This window comes from Podarcis bocagei (assembly GCF_964188305.1).
Source record: "Podarcis bocagei genome assembly, chromosome: 7".
NCBI classification, from domain to species: Eukaryota; Metazoa; Chordata; class Lepidosauria; order Squamata; family Lacertidae; genus Podarcis; species Podarcis bocagei.
This window is the reverse complement of record NC_138132.1, coordinates 73,767,396-73,788,407: the sequence shown is the minus strand read 5'-3', so window position 1 is coordinate 73,788,407 and position 21,012 is coordinate 73,767,396. Positions and strand designations below refer to the sequence as shown.

Below are 21,012 nucleotides of genomic sequence, written 5' to 3'. Positions count from 1 at the left end.
GAGAAATTATTATTATTATTTAAAGACAACAACACGCTAGTGCTTTTGCAAAGTCAGCACGAACGATTCCCACCCCCACCCCACCCCACCCCCCAAAATCAGGCTCTTTAAATCATCATCATCATTAACCATAATCATAATCGTAGCCCTCCTTTCCCCAGCCCACCCATCCACCCACCCACCGCACCAAGCCAGCCCCGCCCCGGGACTTTAAGATGTGGGACGGCAGGGTGGGTGGCACCCTCCTTTTGGGTTGGGGGGTGCTCTCGCCGCTTGCAAGAAGGGGCTTGCAACTGGGTCTTGTCGATTTCATCCTAGGAAATTAGCAAGGTGGTTTTTTTGATCCCCCTGCTCGCGCGCACTCTCTCTCTCTCTCCCCTTCCCACCCACCCGCTTGCATAGAGAAAGGATTTTTTTACCTATTTGAGGTGGCGCCGCTCCATCTTAAAGGCTCGTTGCTTAAGGAGGGAGGGGGGGTGGGTGGGTGGGAGGAGGGACAGAGGTGGGGGGGAGAGAGGAAAGGGGGGGGGAACCCTCCACGCTGCAGATCCTGTGCTCTCTCTGTGTGTGTTTACTAACCTCCCTCCCTCTCTCTCTGCACAAATTTCCCCACTCTCCCTTCCTTTAATCAAAATGGTGCTTGATCAAATTTGGAATCCTTCTCTCTCTCTCTCGCTCTCCGCTCTGCCTTTTCTTCCTAGGATGTCTAGCTTGGTATTAGCACACACCAAGAAAAGAAACGGGGGAGAAAAAGCCATCACACCTCTCCTATTTTGCCCTGGAAATCCCCAGTGGAAAAGAGGCTCCGTTCATCTCTCTCTCTCTCTCCCTCTCCCCCTCTCTCTCGCACAGATCTTCACTGACACCTCTCACCTGGAGACAGTAGTGCCCCCCCCCGCCCACTCCTCACACCCACAAAAGTGATTTCACCATCAGAAAGGGCTGGTTTTGTGTGCTGCTGCTGTTGTGAAAGGGTGCAGAATTAGAAAAGGAAGGAAATTTGAGTCGGGGGGTGTGGGGAGGAAGGGAGGGGGTCTCGTTTATGGGTGGAGAGTGTCTTTCGTTTATGGGTGGAGAGCTCTCCATTGCAAAAGTTACGACCCAAGTGCAAAAGGACACGAAGCACACCTCCGCTCCTTAGGCAGGGACCTGAGCGACCTCTCCCCATAAGGCTGAGAAATTGAGATTACCAGATGTAGGAACTGCTGCTCTCCTGGGCGTCCTCTGCTGGACGCTCTCGGTACGCTCAGAGATCAGGCTCACTAGAAATGAGCTTGCTAGGCTAGAGATGGAAGCATATCTCGCCGCTCTGGGTTCCTTTCAATCATCCCCCCCTCCCACAACCGATCCAATATTAAGTTCAGGTTGCTTCATTTGCACATCAGGCGCTGTGGGTTAAACCACAGAGCCTAGGACTTGCCGATCAGAAGGTCGGCAGTTCAAATCCCTGCGCCGGGGTGAGCTCCCGTTGCTCGGTCCCAGCTCCTGACAACCTAGCAGTTCGAAAGCACGTCAAAGTGCAAGTAGATAAATAGGTACCACTCCGGCGGGAAGGTAAACAGCGTTTCCATGCGCTGCTCTGGTTCGCCAGAAGCGGCATAGTCAGGCTGGCCACATGACGTGGAAGCTGTACGCCGGCTCCCTCAGCCAATAAAGCGAGATGAGCGCCGCAACCTCAGAGTCGGCCACGAATGGATCTAATGGTCAGAGGTCCCTTTACCTTTAGGCTTTAAAGGAAAAAAGAAAGATCCACACACAAAAATTGGCTTGCAACCGAACGCTAGTCCTTGAAATTAGCAGGTGCGAGTCGCAACTCATTTAGGCCCCATTCATTTCAGTGGGTCTTCTCTGAGTCATCCAAAACCCAGCAATGCAGGGATCGCAGCTCAGTGACCCCTGACCGATGGCCGTCCAACCTCTGCTGAAAACCTCCAGCAAAGGAGATTCGGCCGCCTTCCAAGGGAGTCTGTTCCACTGTCAAAGCATCAGAAAGTTCCTCTTAAACGTTTAGTCGGAAGAAATGGAGAGAAGCGAAATCGACAAATCCATCCCTGGAACCAAGTTATTTTATCCCCCATATTAAGCATCATATCATATGCAAAATCATGTGCCTGTTTGTGCGTATAAACTACAGTAAGGTTAACAGACATCCCCATTTCCCGGGGACAGTCCCCGGATTTACAAATCAGTCCCCTGACAAAATCCATCTATTTAGGAGGAAGTTGAAAAGTGTCCCCAGATTCATTGCAAAAAATCTGGTAACCTTAAACCACTGTCGATATGTGCACAGGGTAGGGGGAAGTGTGCAATCCATAACTGATCTTGAGAGGCAGTATGGTCCAATGAGTAGAGCTTGGGAAAGCAGGCACTAGATGGGGAGAACTGTCACTTTCCATATGTCATTGGACTCCATCTCCCATCAGCCTTAGCTAGGACAGCCATGGATCACGGATGATGGGAGGAGGAGTCCAGTAGCATCTGGAAGGACATAAGCTCCTCATTCCTGCGCTAGGCCAACCTGAAACCTGCAGTTAATTGTGGAGGCATCACAGCAGGACTTAGGCAAAATGGTGCACCACTTTAACAAGCCACACAGATATTTAAGACACTGGCCTGGAATTTTCTTTCTATCCTGCTTTTGGCAGGGTCTCTCTCTCCCTATCTCTCTCTCCCCCCCCCCCCCAATTCCTGGAGTTATTTGTGCTTTAATTTGAGGACAACATTTAATTTTAATGATGCATCTGTATTTTGGGCGCCTTGCAATACAGTGGTACCTCGGGTTACAGACGCTTCAGGTTACATACGCTTCAGGTTACAGACTCCGCTAACCCAGATATAGTGCTTCAGGTTAAGAACTTTGCTTCAGGATGAGAACAGTGGCAGCCGGAGGCCCCATTAGCTAAAGTGGTGCTTCAGGTTAAGAACATTTTCAGGTTAAGAACGTACCTCCGGAACGAATTAAGTTCTTAACCCGAGGTACCACTGTACTCTGTAATAGGCAATTGGGGTTCCCCCACTTCTCCTTACAAAAAGAGATTAAAATGAATTCAGGTGACAAATAAATTCCATGATGTGGCTGGAAGACATACATTTCCCTGAGATGAAATTATTATTCAAGGGAAAAATAGGAACACACAAACACATGTTTTCCAAGAGCAAAACCATTGGAAGCCAAACAGGCGGATGCCTCCCAGAGAGAAAATTTTCATTTCAATTTCCTTTTTTTTTTTTTAAACAGTGCGGTCTTACACACATTTGTTTGGAGCTATGTGCCCATGATCGCCACGGGCCTTACGCCATCCCAGGTCAAGCATCCTTAGGATTTACAGCCTAACACAGCAATCCTGGGCAAGAACCCAACCCTAGAGAGCTTACGGTAAGTGTATTGCCACTGCTGGCCCTACTCAGAGCAGACCCACTGACCATGGCTAACTCAGTTTAAGTGGGTTTCTTCTGAGTATTGCTTACACAACCCAGAGGCCTCAAATATCTGAAAGTCTGTTTCCATCTGTACTGACCTTCTTAAGGCTGGTAGAGGAGGTCCTCTTGGTAGCACTGCCACCCACAGAGGTTTGAGGATTGGGAACACAGGATATGGGCTTCTCTGCAGCAGCTCCCAGATTCTGGCACTCTGAACCCACAGACATGCACCTTGCATCTACCATAAGCTGAAGAAACACCTCTTTGACACTTAAGGTTGTGTGTGTGTGTGAAAGAGAAAACCTCTTCTGCTGAATTTATTGGGCTGTGTTATTTTGATTATGCATTTTGTTTTTCTATGATGTTTTTTATGTTAAAATAAAAAAATTCCTTCCAGTAGCACCTTAAAGACCAACTAAGTTAGTTCTTGGCATGAGCTTTCGTGTGCATGCACACTTCTTCAGATACACTGAAACAGAAGTTGCCAGATCCTTCTATATAGTGAGAAGGTGGGGAGGGGTATTACTCAGAAGGGTGGTGGGAATGGGAGATTGGCAGATAGCTGAGATGAGCCTGTTGACGACTCTTAACGACTGCAATAGGTCTTACAGGAAAAGGCAAGGGGTGAAGAGGTTTTTTATGTTGTTACTGCCCAGAGACCCACGAGTATAAAGCGGTATAAAAATTTAATAACTAATAATAAAAAACGTCAATCCTACTCAAGAGTCATCAAAAGTAATGGACAGGACTAATTTAGGTGCATTGCCTCCAAAGGCTGTGCACTTAGTGGAAGAAAACTCGAATTGTTCTGTTCCAATTTGAACCGTTTTATTTGTTTTGACGATTACATCGGCCTTATTTGTTTTGTTTAAAAGCATTTTAAAACCACCTAATATATTTTAAAATCCCCAAGTGGTGTAGGCTACATGCAATAGAAAAGCAAGATCCATTTCAACAACAACAACAAAAATATAGCCTAAAAATCAATAAAACAGGATAGAAAACTGGAGAGTCCAGGGGCTCACTCACATAAATCAGTGTCTAGTCCTATGGGTCACGGAAAGTCTGGACGAAAAGATAAGTCGTTACAATATGTCGGAAGCACCAGATGGTTGCCGTTTCATGTATGGCAAGGGGAAAGGACATGACACAGAATGTTTTCATCTGGTTTTTTTTTATATACCTCGATACTGCATTGTTGAAGCCTGCCCTGGGTCACTATGGTGAAGTGGGTTGGGGTAATAAATATTACAGATAAATACAAACACAAACCTCAACAGCTGTCAGGAATTTTGGTCAAGCCTCTTCGAGTTGCTGTGAGTTAAAGTCTTGGAAAACACAGAGAGGTAAGCTGTAGGTCAGGAACTCCTTTCTGCCACCTCCTGTCCTTAAACTACGAGCACAGATCATGTGAGGATCAGCTGGAGCAGGCTTGCCAAAAGCCACTGGTCCAGAGCCCAAATTAGGAAAGAAAAGCGGAGATCAAGGATGCTCAGTCATTAGAAGCAGAAATATATCATTGGCTCACAACAGGAATCATTCGGAGCCAGGATTTGGTGTGTAAATTGGAGTGCGTTTTTTTTAAAAAACACAACACTCTCAAAAACTTTATCCAGAGAATCAAGACTCTGTGCAGACCACACTCCCCTATTCTTCAGCCTGTATACATATATATTTAAACAGTACCTTTTCTATTTCTCTTAATTCAGGAGCCCAAGAAATTGTCCAATACCAGGTCAGGCTAAAGATGGGTCAAATCTGCCAGTTTCATTTTCTCTCCTTTTCCATTGTTTCCAAGCTTAGGTTCAGTTTTAAGCCAAATATCCTGATGGAAATTCACCAGCATTTGCGTGCAATTTTCTCCAGATATATGCCCTATTTTCACTACTTTATGCATGAACAGATGTTCTTTGGAGACATTGTTTAGTTGGAGAACTGCACCTGCAATCTTAGGAGAAGCACATGCTTTGAACTGGGGTTCTGTTTTGGTCCTCTCGTTTCAGGAACTAGGGAGTTCCACATGAAAATGCAAACCCAACCAAATTTCTCCCCTAACCCCTAGGAGAGGTTATCTGCTCATCAAGTCCTGTGCTCTTTACCCTAGCAGAAACTCTCCATGGATCTCAACAAGCGCATCACCTTTCCCATCACCCAGTGAAGGCTGGTTCAGTGGGGAGAACAGGGCATTGCTCCACTAAGCTCAGCCTGCGCTCAGCCAGCCTACCTTACAAGGTTGTTGGAAACCCAGCCAGATGGGCGGAGTACAAATAATAAATTATTATTATTATTATTATTATTATTATTATTATTATTATTATTATTATTAAGTGGCAACAAGTTAATATAAGTGAGGGGCTCTGTAAATGCCCAGTATTATTAATTGTTGTTCTTCTTATCATTGGCAACTTGTGTCCCTTCAGAAACCCAGGCTGAAAATTCTGTGTACCATACAAACTACTATAAAGTTTCCAAGTGCCATCTATCTGTCGGTCTGTCTATCTATCTGTCTATCTATCTACCTACCTACCTACCTACCATATTTTTTGCTCTATAAGACTCACCTTTTCCCTCCTAAAAAGTAAGGGGAAATGTGTGTGTGTGTTATTGGAGTGAATACAGGCTGCACAGCTATCCCAGAAGCCAGAACAGCAAGAGGGATTGCTGCTTTCACTGCGCAGCGATCCCTCTTGCTGTTCCGGCTTCTGAGATTCAGAATATTTTTTTTCTTGTTTTCCTCCTCCAAAAACTAGGTGCATCTTGTGGTCTGGTGCGTCTTATAGAGTGAAAAATATGGTTATCTATCTATCTGGCCCATTGTAGGATTCCCTTCCCCCTGCCACACACAGCATAATCCATTAAGTTTGTGGAGTGTTGCCATGTTCTTGTAACAAATTAGGACAACTCATCACTTTATGCTCATGCCTGCCACTCTCAAAATTTATCTTGAAAGGTATTTGTTGCTGTTGGAAGGATTCCTGATCTTGAAATGTCCCAAGGTCAGAACGGATCTTGATAAGGTATCTTTGAGTGGCAGAATTCACGGTGAATTAAGCATAATGGTAATTTCAAAGGCTGCAAACCCAGAGCAAACAAATGAGTTTTAGTCAAACACTAAATGGTATTTAAAACAACCAGATTCTTTCCTTTCAGTGTAGCTCCATTCTAGCTGTACTCAAACTATGTAAATTTGAGTAAAGCAGGAGTTGGAGAAACATTGAGGGATTAGTTTTTAATCAATTCCTTTTAACAAGGAGAAAAAGCAGAGATGGGTACAACACAAAAGCGAACACCAAAAAGCTAAAACAGGACATATTTCAGTTTCCTTCTCGCTGTGCTCAAGCCTTGTTTTAAACTGTCACGTCCCCTCCTTGGGTCAACCCCTGCCTACTTTACTGAAACCTCTGCCATTGTTGAAAATTGCCACATTTTCCATTTCCCTCCGTCCCTGCTGTTGTTTAAAACAGTCACCTGTTTTCCTTACAGTGTAACTCCCTTCTCACTGTACTCAAACTTCTGCCTCTTCCATTCCTCATTGCCTCGTGTGAGGATACAGGATGAAGAACCCTCAAATACTCTACTTTGTGAAGGTACTTTTCTCAAACACCTGCCGTTGTTTAAAACCACCAATTTCCCCATCAGTTTCTCCCTCATCACATTCTCATGCTATGGTCGCTTTTGTGCAACCTGTCTTCAGTCTTGCTCCCCTACCGCACCCTAGCTTCATGAAATTCTAGGATTGCGATGTGGCACTACAATTCCTCTGACAGTGGCTGTGCGACGATAACCTTCATGTTTACATATATAGGAAGATATATTAGACATCTCTATATGAACACAAGGAACAGGACAGAAATGGCGCAGTTTATATTTATTGGACACTTCCAATTTTCATTCCTAATATTATACAGATATTAATTGTCCCATTCATACCTTTGCATATCCCAGCCGTTCAGTTCTGTTGCATTAAAAGAAAAACATCTCCCCTTTGCTGCCGCCCCCCCCCCATACCCAACAACTGAAATAAGATATTTACGGTGGAAAATATAAATGATATCATCTGCATATATTCTCTTTATAATTAAAACCCTACTTATAACAATTAAAGAAGGGCATCCAAGAGAGGGAGGCGGAAAGACAGGAGATGGGGGAAGAGTTAAACAAAACCTTGATTTCCTTTTCTTTTTCGTTAAAAAAAATCTCTTAAATAAAGCAGCGTTTCATGTAAAGAATTTCTTTCATTTTACACACAAAATTCGTTTGTGTTTCTGCGTGGAAACATCCCACAAACAATTTAAAAAATAACAAAAAACGAACACACACGCGGGTTGGGGAGAGAAATTAAACAGCAACAATGAAAGAGGTTGTTAAGTCGACTTCTCCGAGAGGAAGGGAGAAAACAGTCCAGTAGATTCAGAACTAACACATGCTTCTTTCGTCCGCAAGTAAGGCCTAAGAGGAAGAGGCGGGCGTGCTTTTAATAAAAGCAGACCGTGTGCAGAAAAGTCCTTCCACTTTTCTCTTCAAATTCTTGTAACAGCTCGTCTATTTCATTTTCCATGTCTTCCGTATGCTGTATCTGGAAGCAAACAGGCAAGAGGGGAAGGGTTAGGGCTCAAGTATTTATTTTGAAAGGAGGGTTGTGCTGCTCTGTTCTCTTACAAAAAAAGAGAAGTGCAAACAAAACAAAAAAAAAAAACCCAGTGGAAAGCACCCATTGAAGAAGAGGAGTCCCGCCACCACCTGCCTTAAAAAAAGGACCTTTCCTGTGCACCAGGAGGGCAGACACCTCTTCTGAAACAATGTCTGCTACTTAGAAGACCATGTGCTATCTTCTCAAACAGGTGCGGGGAAACCCCTTCTGAAACAATGTCTGCTACTAGAAGACCACGTGCTATCTTCTCAAACAGGTGCGGGGAAACCCCTCCAGGTGTTGCTGAACTAAAATGCCCACCGTCCTGGGCCAACGGCCATGGTGGATGAGGCTGATGGGAGTTGTAGTTCAGTGACACCTGGAAGGCAAAGGCTCCCCACCCTGGATCTAATAAGGAACAGGGATGGAGAACTCGGTGATGCTCCAGATGTTGTTGGGCTTGGGGCCAACCCCAGCCAATGATCAGGATGCAGTTATGGGAACAACTGGAAGGCCCCAAGACTCCCACCTCTGCTCTAAGCCTGGGATAGTCAACATGGTGCCCTTCAGATGTTTATGCAGAGATTGGATGGTCATCTGCCATGAATGCTCTAGCTGAGATTCCTGCATTGCAGGGAGTTGGACTAGATAACCCTTGGGAACACCTTGCAACTCTTACGATTCCGTGATCTCCCATCAGCCCCGGCCAGCAGAGCCAAAGGTTAGAAGTTATGGGAACGGCATTCCAAAACATGTGGAAGGCACTGCGTCGGCTAACCCCATGCCTAAGAAAGCTGCATAAGCTTTGCCAAAGGAACAGGCCCCAGGACTGTCCCCCAAGCCAGCGTTCTTCAACCATGGGCCCCAACACTGGTTAAGCAGGCTGGGGTGATGAAAGTTCTGAAACATCTGGAAAGACCAGGTTTCCAGGTTGAAGAGCTTGGCTCTAAACCACTCTGACTTTTTATATATTCTAGCAGCCTCTGGACCTGCTTCGAAACACACGCACGCAAATCACACACCACCGGGAGTGAAAGCAGCCTTTCCCCATTTGGCCCAAACAAAGTGCCTCCAGGCTTGACAAGCGGACAAGGAGCTCAAGCCTTTCTTTCATTTTCCTCGATGCTCCATTCAGATGCAGGCAGAGTGGCCTAGTTTCCATAGGAGTGGGGCCAAGTGGAGAGGAGAGTTCTATTCCCAAGTCTGCCCTGGGCTGGCTGACCCACTTTAAAAACAAACCCAACACAGAAGTGAGCTGGTTTCTTTTCTTCTCTTTGAAAAGCAGAGAAAACGCCTCAGCTCCGTTCAGGGTTCGGGGTTTCGCCTTAATTCCCTACATGCTCACAACGGCAGGCTGGGCAGGTAAAAAGCCACGGTGGCTGCAAATACAATGCCCTTTGCTCAAATTCCGCACAGAGCAAGCAACACCCTGGAACGGAGCATAGTGGGTCAAGGGTCAATGGCCAATGGGCAGTGGAGGGAGGGGACTTCCATGCTTGCCTCCTAGATTCTACAGCAGGGGTGGGGAACTGGGGCCAAACACAACCCTTCAAGCTGCCTCTCTCCCTGGGCACCCTTCCTAGTGGCTCTGCTCAGCACCCTTCCTGAGTGTTTTGGCCTGGATAGAAAGCGCCCTTGAAACCGTGACAATGCCTCTTGCTTGCTAGGGCAGAGGATAGAGAGGCGAGAGCTGCTCCTTTGGTGTTCCAGCTGCTTTCGCCCTCTGGCTCCGTCCAGTATACCTGAAGGAGCGTCTCCACCATCGTTCAGCCCGGACACTGAGGTCCAGCGCCGAGGGCCTTCCAGTGGTTCCCTCGCTGCGAGAAGCCAAGTTACAGGGAACCAGGCAGAGGGCCTTCTCAGTAGTGGCACCCGCCCTGTGGAACGCTCTCCCACCAGATGTCAAAGAGAAAAAACAACTACCAGACTTTTAGAAGACATCTGAAGGCAGCCTTGTTTAGGGAAGCTTTTAATGTTTAATAGATTATTGTATTTTAATATTCTGTTGGAAGCCGCCCAGAGTGGCTGGGGAAACCCAGCCAGATGGGCAGGGTATAAATAATAAATTATTATTATTATCTGGCTGCAGCCGCCCCTGGCAATCGGCCCTCAGAAGGTTGCCCAGGAAGGAAGGCAGCTTGCCTTATGATTTTGTGCACTCTTTCTCACACACACATGGCTGCCAAAGGTAAGACCTGGCTGTGCGATCTGAACTTCCCAAGCAGATGCTGGGGATGAATGGGAGGGAGGTGTGGCCTCTGGCTTCAGATCACGCCGGAGCAGAGACCTTCGACCTTTCCAGAGCCAGCACAAATGCATTGGGGGGCCCATTGCTTCAGCATCTGCATGGTAGAAGTGCTCCCGTTGCAGCCTGCCTTGGATCACGGCAGCAGCCCACTGGTGGTTCCTAACTCACCAGCAGAAGGCCACTGTCCTGGAGGGATCAGACCGGCTGCTGCAAGGCTGCTGGTCCAGGTGGGTGTCTTTATGGATAGCGAGTAATGGAACAGCCATGTTCAGGGGCAGTGTACCTCTGAGCAGCAAGGAGGGGAAGCGTTTCACTTTCACCCCCTGCCTGTGAGCTTCACAGAGGTTTCTTAGGAGCAGAAGGACTTAGCAAGGGTTCAAAATCACCACAGGAGAAAGGCATCCTCTGGTACCCCAAAGAGGAAATTGGAGTAAAAAGGTTAAAATAAAAATACTTACACATTGACATAGTTCGCAGATAAGGAAAGCTCCCAGCGTTGCCTCTTCATGATTATCCTGAATGTCCACGTTGATCACATGTACAGGCTGGCATGTCTCCTGTTCTCTAGAATTTAAGTCTGAGGGGCAAAAACAAAGAAAAGTGGTTTGGGGTGCAGGTTGAAATCAAGCCTTCAAACTGGCAGTAGGCAACCCGTGTCTCCTCTGGATGTTGCTGGGAGTCTGATTCCTATCAGCCCCAGCCGGTGTTGGCCGACCGTCAGGGCTGATGGGGAGTTGGGGGTCCAACAACGTCTGGGAGTTGCCAGGTTGGCAAAGGCGACATCAGGGGAAGGAAGGGAGCAACATTTGCATGTCTTGGGCGACTGGAATTAAAATAATGCAAAGGAGTGCAGGAAGTGGCCTTAGACAAGTCCACACTCTGCCTGTTTAGGAACTCGACTGCCAGTGGCTCTCCACAAATGCAGGCAAGCTCTTTTCCACGGCTTGCTGCCCAAACTATTTTAAACAGGAGGTGTTGGGAGTCTGAACCCTGGGCAAAGTAGGGCCTCTGCCACTGAGCTAAGGCCTCTTTCCCCAGGCTCTTTGAAGAAACACTCCTTGCGTTGGGTCTGACAGCAGCACAGACATTGGTGGAATCCCAGTTTTGAGGCTTCTAATCTGGTGGCCACTTGGCTGGTTCTTTTGAATGCAAGGATTGGGAAACCAAATGTGGCCCTCTATAAACTCTGGCCCTTGGTCCCCAAGCAACACCTGCTCCAAACTCTCCTGGAGTGCTTCGGCCTGGCTGGAATATGTCCTTGAGTTGCGCTGAACACCTCTTACTCATCCAGGTAAATAGAGAAGAGCGAGCGTAGAAACCAGCCTACTGTTTTTTTAAAAAGGTAACACACTGACATTCATTGCTCGGCCCACGTTTGTCTCAAGCCTTGCCTATCACTTGCATGCAGCCCCCAGAAGGGCGCTGAGAAGGGAATGTGGGCCTAGGTTTGTGTTGTACTGCATCTCTCTTAATATAACTGCATTTTCTCTTGTTCCGCCAACGGAACCCACAGCAGGACAGGAGATTTGCTTATTTTTAAGACCGGTGTGCAGACAACGCCGTCACGTACACGGATCCGGCACAGCCAAAGAGACACGGTTTCCCAGGCAGCGTTAAGGAGCCTCAAGATGCTGACCTGCAAATGTAAAGCTCAGAAACTGGTCCCCCTCCTCCTCCCTGAACAGTGTTTCCAGCAGATCAGGCCAAGCAAAGCGAGGCAGTCCAGCTTAAAAATCTCATCATCTGTTCATAGCGGGGACTGCCAGCGGGGATTCGGGCTCTCTCCTGTGCCACTTATGTGAAGAATTGCATTCAGAAGAGAGAGGGAAGAGGGTAAAGAAGGTGGAAATTAGCAAGCAGACGGCCTTCGCCTTCCCCAACTGCTGCAAAATGAACCCTCTGTCTCAAGGAGGACGGCTCCCCCCGAAGCAAAGAGTGAAGATTTCATTCATCTCTCGGCACGGCAACTCATTAAGGAAACCGGCAAAGGCTCCAAGACGGCTCCCTGTAATGCACTCTGAGCTCTGCGGCAACTGAGTGGACAGCCCTGGAGCGAAGGCAGAGTCTGGCCGGTGAGGAACCCACCTTGCCCCTGAGCATTTTTTATTTATGAGACACCACTGTGTCCACTCGGCTGCTTCCTAAATTTGAAGAAGATCTGCCACATCCTAGCGGGGGTCGAGGCAAAGCCAGGGAGCTGGAGAGACGTTGAGCGGCAGATCTGCCAACACCACCAACCAGGCTGGTTTTTTTTGTTTTTACGGCTTAGCCAGAGTTGCTGCACGGGGGTTGTGTAAATGCCTAGTTTAAATTTAAAAAGCGAGGAAGAGCCACAATAAGAGCCTGGCTGCTGGATCAGGCCAAAGGCCTATCTAGTCTAACATCCTGTTCTGACTTTGGCCAAACACAGCAGCCTCTATGGCAGTAGGTCCCCAGCTGTTGTTGGACCACAACTCCCATCACTCCCAACCACTGGTCCTGCTAGCCAGGGATGATGGGAGTTGTAGTCCAGCAACAGCTGGAGACCCAAGTTTGAGAAACACTGTTCTATGGGAAGCCCGCAAGTGCAACAGTGTCTCTTCCCGCTTGTGATTCAGGCAAGGCCATCCTTTTCTCCTCCCCCTTGCGATGGCTGCCTGCTGGCCTCACTCTCTTTGTGTGGGCAGTGCTGGGTGGCCTACCAGTCACTGTGGGCATGTTCTCCCCCTCTGCACTGTGCCTCCAAATGCCAGTTATCTGCAGGGCACTTCTTATGAGTGACAGGGAGGGCCATTGCCTTCCTGCAGCCATCTCATTGGCCACTGTGGGATATAAGAAGGCGGAACTAGACAGACCTTTGGACCCAGTGAGGCCCTTCTGACGTACTCAGGGAGAGGGCAAATGAATGTGCAGGGACAATAATGGGTCCATTCCATTGTGAGGAAGGCCCAGACCTAAGATGGCCACATGGCCTACTTTCCAGAGGGCAGTCCTCTATTTGAAGAGCAGCCTGTCCCATGCGTGGTTTGTAAAGGGAGAGGAGGGGCCCTTGAAACTGCTCATCAATGGAGACCGGAGGCAAATCTGTGCTCTCTCCTGTCTCCTAGGGGGAGGTGCTTCCTAGGTCTGTAGTTCCCAGAAAGGATTCCCTCTTCGGAACTTCTGCTGAACCACAGAACACACAACCCCGTCCGAGTTTGAGCCCAGATTGTTTCCATCACATTTTTACGCCATCCCTTCTTCAGAGAGTTCAGGGGAATGGTAGGCAGTCTCCACTGCCCACTCTCAACCCTGTTTGGAATCATAAAGAGCCTTTGAGTAGACGAGACCAACCCCCTGATTGATGGACGTTCTGCAACACGAGTACAGATGGCCACCCAGCCTCTGTGAAAATTTTGCCTTCCAGCAAATCTTCACGACAACCCCTGCAAAGTGGGCCAGAAAGAAAAAGAGCGACTGATTGCAGGTCACACCGCAAGCTTGAGAAGGGAGCAGCGATTTGAACCAAAATCTCTGCGGTTCTAGTCCAATACGCCAACAGCTAAGGAACGGTGGTGAACGTTCTTAAGCTTGGGGGCCACTTCCCTTACAAGGAGCATTCCGGGGGCCAGAGGCAAAACACATAAACACCCCTCTCTCTCCATTCAGGCAAGCTAGAGGGATGAACAGTTCAAGGACACATTCCAGTTATGTTAGAAGAATTCCAGGAGGGTTGTGGCCCAGAGAGTGCCCGAAGGGCCAGATAAGAAAGTCCGGGGGGCCATATTCAGCTCCCCCACCCCTGGCACCATAGCATACTGGTCCTTGCCATTAAAGCAAACAACTTTCATCTCCTTACCTTCTACTACTTGATCATAGACCCTTTCTTCGCACGTCAAGATCAAATCAAAGACGTCTTTACAGTTCTGGAATCTCTCCGGCCGTGGTTTGATCCGCTTGTTTCTGTCCAACATGTGCAAAATCCCATTCTGTGTATAGCTGAGGTTACCAGGGTTAAGGAACTTACAAGTCAAAAAGGTTGCTGTCGTTGGGGTTGATTTTAGTGGTTACATTTTGTTTGTTTGGGAATCACTTAGGACAGTTGTGGGGCGGGGGATAAGGTAAATTTGGAACAAGCGATGCCATCAGATTTCCCCTTGCCCTCTCAAGTTTAACTCTTTGAACGTACAAGACAATCCCTTGCGTTCCTCCTAGGATATGAAATCTCAGTGTGGTAAAATAAGGCTTAGAGATCAAAGAAGCCTTGAAATGGTTTAGCTGATTAAAATGACAAGTGTGCGGATTGAATTCGCACACAAGTAAAACATTTCTCACACAAGAAACACAACATCATTTTTTTTCCTGATAATGCATGCCGTAGCAGCCGACTTCATGGAAACAGAACCCCCACCTATCTGACAGAGAAGGAGGAAAGCCCTCTTTTTTATGACGATGCTTGCTACCTCAATTTTTTTAATAAGCGTTTCTGTTGTAAAATAAAATAAAAAAGCTTCATTTTGCTTTTAAAATCTCCCTGGCGCTCTTGGTAGTCACAAGGACTAGAAACTTGCTTTCTTGCAAACCAACCTGAAATAGTCAGGAACCTGAGATTTCACACGCATCGACTTGGTCCAATGTGCTGTCTATAGCTGGAAATGGGGGACCTGAAAATCTTAAAACAGCCATCCCCAAACCAGTGCCCTTCTGACGTTGTGGTCTACAAGACCATCCGGCCCATCCATCAAGGCCAGTGACTGGGGATGATGAGAAGATGGAATCCAGTATCTGCAACAGCCCCTGGTTCCTGATCCCTGAATTCAACAGTGAAGTCCCAATAGCATCACATCAAAGTCCATATAACCACATTCATTTGTTATCTGATCACAACCACTTTTATCCCAACCTCCTCCTTTACCAAGTCCTGAGCAGCAGGCATCTATCTTTCTGCAAATGCCCCCCCCCCAGCAAAGTATATCAAATGGAGTTTAAAGATTATCAAATGTGCCGGCCAGCTGTGAAAAAGGCTGTCTGAAAAGTCAAATTCTATTGCCAATTACTTTTTTCTTTTGCAGGTAGGCGTTACACTACAGCTTTAGCTAACAGAGCCACAGATACAACACTAAGCACACTTCCATGATGGGAGAAGGGCTCAGTGGTTAGAGTATCTGTCTTGCATTGCAAAACACCTCGGGGTCCCAGGTTCAATCCTTGGCATCTCTAGATAGCGCTGGGACAGACTCTGGGCTGAAATCCTGGACAATTTCTGCCAAGTGTGTAGACAATACTTAGCAAAACAGACCACAGGTCTTGCTTGGGATAAGGCAGCTGCCCGTGATTCTGTTTGGGCAAACGTCGTACTGAACCTGTTGAACTCACTAAAGACCAAGCACGCAGAGCTTCAAATAAACTCAGCTTTCAAAATCAGTACCCAAACATTCCATCACACTCCAGCACAAGCAAGACTGCAATTCACAATACCAGTGTAGTACAGTGGTTAGTGTGTTGGACTAGGACCTGGGAGACCAGGGTTCGAAACCCCACTCAGCCACAAAGCTCACTGAGTGACTGTGGGCCAGTCAGTGCCTCTCTGCCTAAGCTACCTCCTAGGGTTGTTGTGGGTGTCAAATGAGGAAAGGGAGATCTATTTACACCGCCCTCAAGCTCCTTAAGAGAAAAATATGGGAAAGAAATGCAACAAATAGATTTAGCCTCAAAGGACACAGTGGAATTTATTTCTGGATCTATTTGTAAAATGTTGAATCATCACAGGTCCACTTTGATAGCATCCCTTTGATTTTTCCACTTAGCTGTTGCCGTTGTTTACACTGTAAGCTCCTCGGGGCAGGGGACTCAATATTGTAACGCTATGACAGAGAATCACACCAGACTTTCCCTTTTGACCTGTGTTTCGGTCATGCCATACCCACCTACCCTAGATTGGAAAGAACCGCATGCACCAACTTGAAAGGTTAGCTAATGGTTGCCGCTTGCTTCTATAAACCTAAACATACCCTTTACTGTTCTTGGTAGGACTTCCAAAAAGCTGCCCCCTATATAGATCAGGCTTCCTCAACCTCGGCCCTCCAGATGTTTTTGGCCTACCACTCTCATCATCCCTAGCTAGCAAGACCAGTGGTCAGGGATGATGGGAACTGTAGTCTCAAAACATCTGGAGGGCCGAGGTTGAGGAAGCCTGATATAGATGATGCCAGATGGATGGCATCAAGGAACAGGATCCTACAGTTCCTCCAGGGCTCAAGCCCTCTCTTCTGTCTCCCGCACGGCACCTGGAAGGCATTCACTGTGCAATCCTATCCTGGTCCCCTTAACATAAGAACAGCCCTGCTAGATCAGGCCAAAGGCCCGCATAGTCCAGCCTCCCGTTCTCACAGTGGTTATCCACATGCCTATGAGAAGCCTGAAAGCAAGACCTGAGTGCCAACAGTGCTCGAACCTAGGATTCCCAGTATGCTGCCTCTGACAGTGGAGGTAGAACAAAGACATTGTGTTTAGTAGCCATTGATTGCCTTCTCCATGTGTGGCTCCATGGCCGGGGCAGCTCATCTGGAGCTCTCCAGCTACTGCTGGACTGCAACTCCCATCACCCCTGACGACTGGCCCTGCCGGCTGGGGCTGATGGGAGCTGGAGTCCCTCAATTTCTGAAGGGCCGCAGGCTAGTCACAGCCCTACCTGAACATTTTCTAACAGCTGCGTTTGCAACAGAGTATGTTGCAGGCCAGTTCGCATGCAACACTAAGCCATGGTTTAAAATAAAACTACGGTTTGACGCGCACGAGCACTTGGCTGGCAACTGTGCAGAACGGGGGAAGAAACAAGCCAGGGTCTGGCTCATTGTGATAATGCAAGCCTGCACTTGCGGTCCATCTCCTCCAAATCAATCACGAGCCGCAAGCCAATAACACATGGTGGTTTACTTTTCGTGAGTTGTTTACAGCAGGGATGGAGAACCTTTGCTCCTCCACCCCAGGCTCCCGCTCCCCAATGTTTTAGACAACAGCTCCCATCAGCCCCAGCCAGCACGGCCAAAGGTCAGGAATGATGGGAGTTGCAGTCCAAACAGATCTGAAAGGCCACGGGTTCCCCATCCCTGGTTTAGAGGGGAACAAACCACAAGCCCGGGTTTGAACATGGCAAGAGGCCAGGCTCCCAGGTTATTTCCTCCCCTGAATGGCCCAGTTAGGAGCAGCGGAGGGGCAAAGTGGTTGTGAGGGTTGCAAACCATAGTTTTATTTTAAACCCTTGCTTCACTTTGGGTATAAATTGAGCCAAAGCCACCATTGTGTTGTTCAAAATAGCCTCTAGGGGAGGGGGAGAAACTCACCCTTGTCCCACCCTGTCCATGGAGAATCTGCCCTGTGGGCCAGAGCCCCAGTCCAGTTCTCCCAGAGCAGAGATTTGCAATGTAGCGATTATCATTCCCTCGTGGTGAAAGTTTGCCAAGTTTCACATGCAGCTAAAATTTCACCACCACCACCATTCCAGCAACCCACAGCACAGACCCCACTTCTTTGGGCTGCCTTGTGGGTTAAGAGCGTACGCTCAACAGAAACCTACAGCGCATCCCAGCTCCTCAAGTGTGTATGACGCACCTGTACGCAAAACATGTCTCGTTCACCGTTTCAGAGCAGGGGCATGGATAAGAGTCATCTCGTGGTCAGAAGAGCAGAACCGAGTCCTTGTCTTTTCACTGCTGCATCCCTTCTGGAACATGTTTATCTTCCTTCTCTTATCTTCTCCCAGACACTGAGGGCAACTAGTACTGTAACTGTACAGAACTATCTGGGAATGTTTTGCTTGTGTTATCCCACCACTACCCCATCTTCTTCTATTGATGCAGCAAAATCTCTTGTTTTTCAAAGCAAACCCTCTGTGTTATTTTAGTAGGAAGTTAATTCCCATCAAGTTCAGCTCACTCAAGAGATAAATCAGTGAAGAATTCCCTTAGATGCTCCAGTTTTTGAGAAATGACAGTGGTGGGGAAGGAATGTCAAGTAACTACTTCGAATTGTTAAAAACATGTTTAATCTAAATTGATTCTAGCAAATTATTACTACTCATAATAATAAATTGTTAATAATAAATCTATGATGTTCTTTCAAACAGTCATATGTCAGTTTTCTGTTTGGATTAAGTCAGGCATTCTGCATTTGCCAAGTGAAAGTGAAACTCAAAATTTAGCATGCCAATTCTTGTTTCTCTTTCATTTATTGATGAGGAAGGATCACATTTCTAGTCATACAATCATAGAACTGTAGAGTTGGAAGGGGCCACAAGGGTCATCTAGTCCAACCCTCTGCAATGCATGAATCTTTTGCCCAACATGGGGCTCAAACCCATGACCCTGATATTAAGAGTCTCATTCTCTAGCGAATGAACCTTAAGACTGTGAAGATGAACTCAAAGCCTTATCAGCAATGCCTGTGAAAATCTCAAAAAAACAACACAAGTGAATGCTAGACAGGAGCTCCAGTGGTGAGAAGTCTGAGTTACTGCCATGACTAGTAAAGCTGGAATAAATTATATAATATCAGAAAACATGTTTTATAAGAAGGCATCAAAATGAATTAATTAAGGCTTTTAAGGGAGGCTGTAAACTAAGGGCCTTTTAAAAACAATTTTCACTCTGCAATTTTACTCTGCAAAGGGAGGCTGAATATTCCCTTCCAGTGCAACTAAGGGCTGTCAATCTAGCACATGAAACCTGTCATATTAAGGTGTATAATAGATAATTAGTGATAACCTGATCTCCTAATCTTCCTAAACTCCTGCTTATTAGGAGAGTGCGCAAACTCTTTTTCAGACCCTGAAGTGGCACTTTGGAAAACAGCCCAAATTGCTCCTAACCTATTCGGAGGATGCCCGAATCAGCTTAGGGTTTCCAGCCAAATCCTGATTCCAGGGGGTGAATCATGCCTTCCCCCCAATTCACTCTTTTGGGGTAATTTTAAAAGAAGTTTTAAACCTACCCCCTTTTTGATGGAATTGGGTGAAATGTGCAGGCACAGTACATGCAAAGTATATTTTCTTCCTTGTGGCTTTGTGAGAAATGTGTCTTGCTATGTAAAAGGTATATATTGGGAGAGGTGTCTCTAGGAAAGTAGCCTGCAAAATTTCAGAAAGGTGGGTCCAAGGGCTAGGGAATTACGATAGAGCAGAAAATGAAGCGATCCAGTTAACTTCGGGACACTCCAAAGAGACTGCCTTAAGCTCAAACCTTCAACCTGCTTGAAGTAGCTCACTTGGGATCCATCTAAATATGACCTTGACTTTTACCACTCTGCAAGAGTACAGTGGTACCTTGGGTTACAGACGCTTCAGGTTACAGACTCCACTAACCCAGAAATAGTACCTCGGGTTAAGAACTTTGCTTCAGGATGAGAACAGAAACTGGGTAGCGGCAGCAGGAGGCCTCATTAGCTAAAGTGGTACCTCAGGTTAAGAACAGTTTCAGGTTAAGAACGGACCTCCAGAACGAATTAAGTTCTTAACCCGAGGTACCACTGTATTAGCACCCACGGCACCCTCAGTTCAGAAGGAAGCTGATCAGTCAGATAACTGATCCATCCAGCTTTTCGGGTGCTGGCAAGCATACAGGGCCTGTCTACAAGACCAGCTTCAGCATGCCACTAGTGAAGTGTCAAGACTAGGACCTGAGGGTCTAGGGTTCAAAGCCACACTTAGCCATGATGAAGCTCACTGGGCTGCACCCTGGGACCAGGCACCTTCTCTGCGCAACCTACCTCACAGGGTTATTGTGAGGATAACAAGGAGAGAGGCATGTGTGCCACCTTGAGCTTCTCGGAGGAAAAAAGGTGGGATGTCCATGTTGTTACTTTGCTTTGCTGCGGAGAAGGAAATCCTTGTGGCGCCCCCCGGCTTCTTCCTATATACTTAAAAAAACAACAACCCCATAATGCTTCTGGGTCCAAGATGGTAATGCTTAATGCCAAGAGCCCTGCCGGCAGTGTCCTGCCAGGTTTCCAAGCAGCCCACAACGAAAACATGAATGTGATTGGCTGCCAGTTGTGGTGTGGCCCTACAGGTATACCGCTGCTGAGCCTGGAGGCTCCGTTCCATTGGGCTACTCTCAAAACGCTTGGCCTAGTCATAGCTGTATAGTTAAAGCTATGGTTTTCCCAGTAGTGATGTATGGAAGTGAGAGCTGGACCATAAAGAAGGCTGATTGCCGAAGAATTGATGCTTTTGAATTATGGTGCTGGAGGAGACTCTTGAGAGTCCCATGGACTGCAAGAAGATCAAACCTATCCATTCTGAAGGAAATTGGCCCTGAGTGCTCACTGGAAGGACAGATCCTCAAGCTGAGGCTCCAATACTTTGGCCACCTCATGAGAAGAGAAGACTCCCTGGAAAAGACCCTGATGTTGGGAAAGATGGAGGGCACAAGGAGAAGGGGACGACAGAGGACGAGATGGTTGGATAGTGTTCTTGAAGCTACCAGCATGAGTTTGACCAAACTGCAGGAGGCAGTGGAAGAAAGGAGTGAATGGCATGCTCTGGTCCATGGGGTCACAAAGAGTTAGACACGACTAAACGACGACAACAACAAAGTCACAGCTGTGTCTTAACCCCCCTTTAAAGGGCACTAGGAACATTGCAGCATTGTCTGTGCCCCTCTCCCATCCCAAGCAAGGAAGGGACAGAGGCAGTCCTATGGCAGCAATGGGGAAGCTACAGTTCTCCAGATATCCCTGGGCTACCAACTCCCATCATCCC

General features: G+C 47.2%; 2 protein-coding genes across 2 annotated transcripts in view; both read right to left on the bottom strand.

Moving 5' to 3' along the window:
* Positions 1-818, bottom strand: part of TMEM240 (transmembrane protein 240) — a 43,116-nt gene extending 42,298 nt beyond the window's left edge. The window contains exon 1 of the mRNA XM_081201721.1: positions 420-818. The gene's annotated coding sequence lies outside the window, so the exon portion shown is untranslated. The remainder of the gene's footprint in view (positions 1-419) is intronic.
* Positions 819-7,273: 6,455 nt separating this feature from the next.
* The window catches only part of SSU72 (SSU72 homolog, RNA polymerase II CTD phosphatase), a 49,788-nt gene continuing 36,049 nt past the window's right edge, over positions 7,274-21,012 (bottom strand). The window contains exons 3-5 of the mRNA XM_081201746.1: positions 14,116-14,255; positions 10,757-10,875; positions 7,274-7,996 (exon numbers count right to left, since the gene is read on the bottom strand). Of these exons, the coding sequence (XP_081057872.1) occupies positions 7,895-7,996; positions 10,757-10,875; positions 14,116-14,255 (361 nt within the window). The 3' untranslated portion in view covers positions 7,274-7,894. The remainder of the gene's footprint in view (positions 7,997-10,756; positions 10,876-14,115; positions 14,256-21,012) is intronic.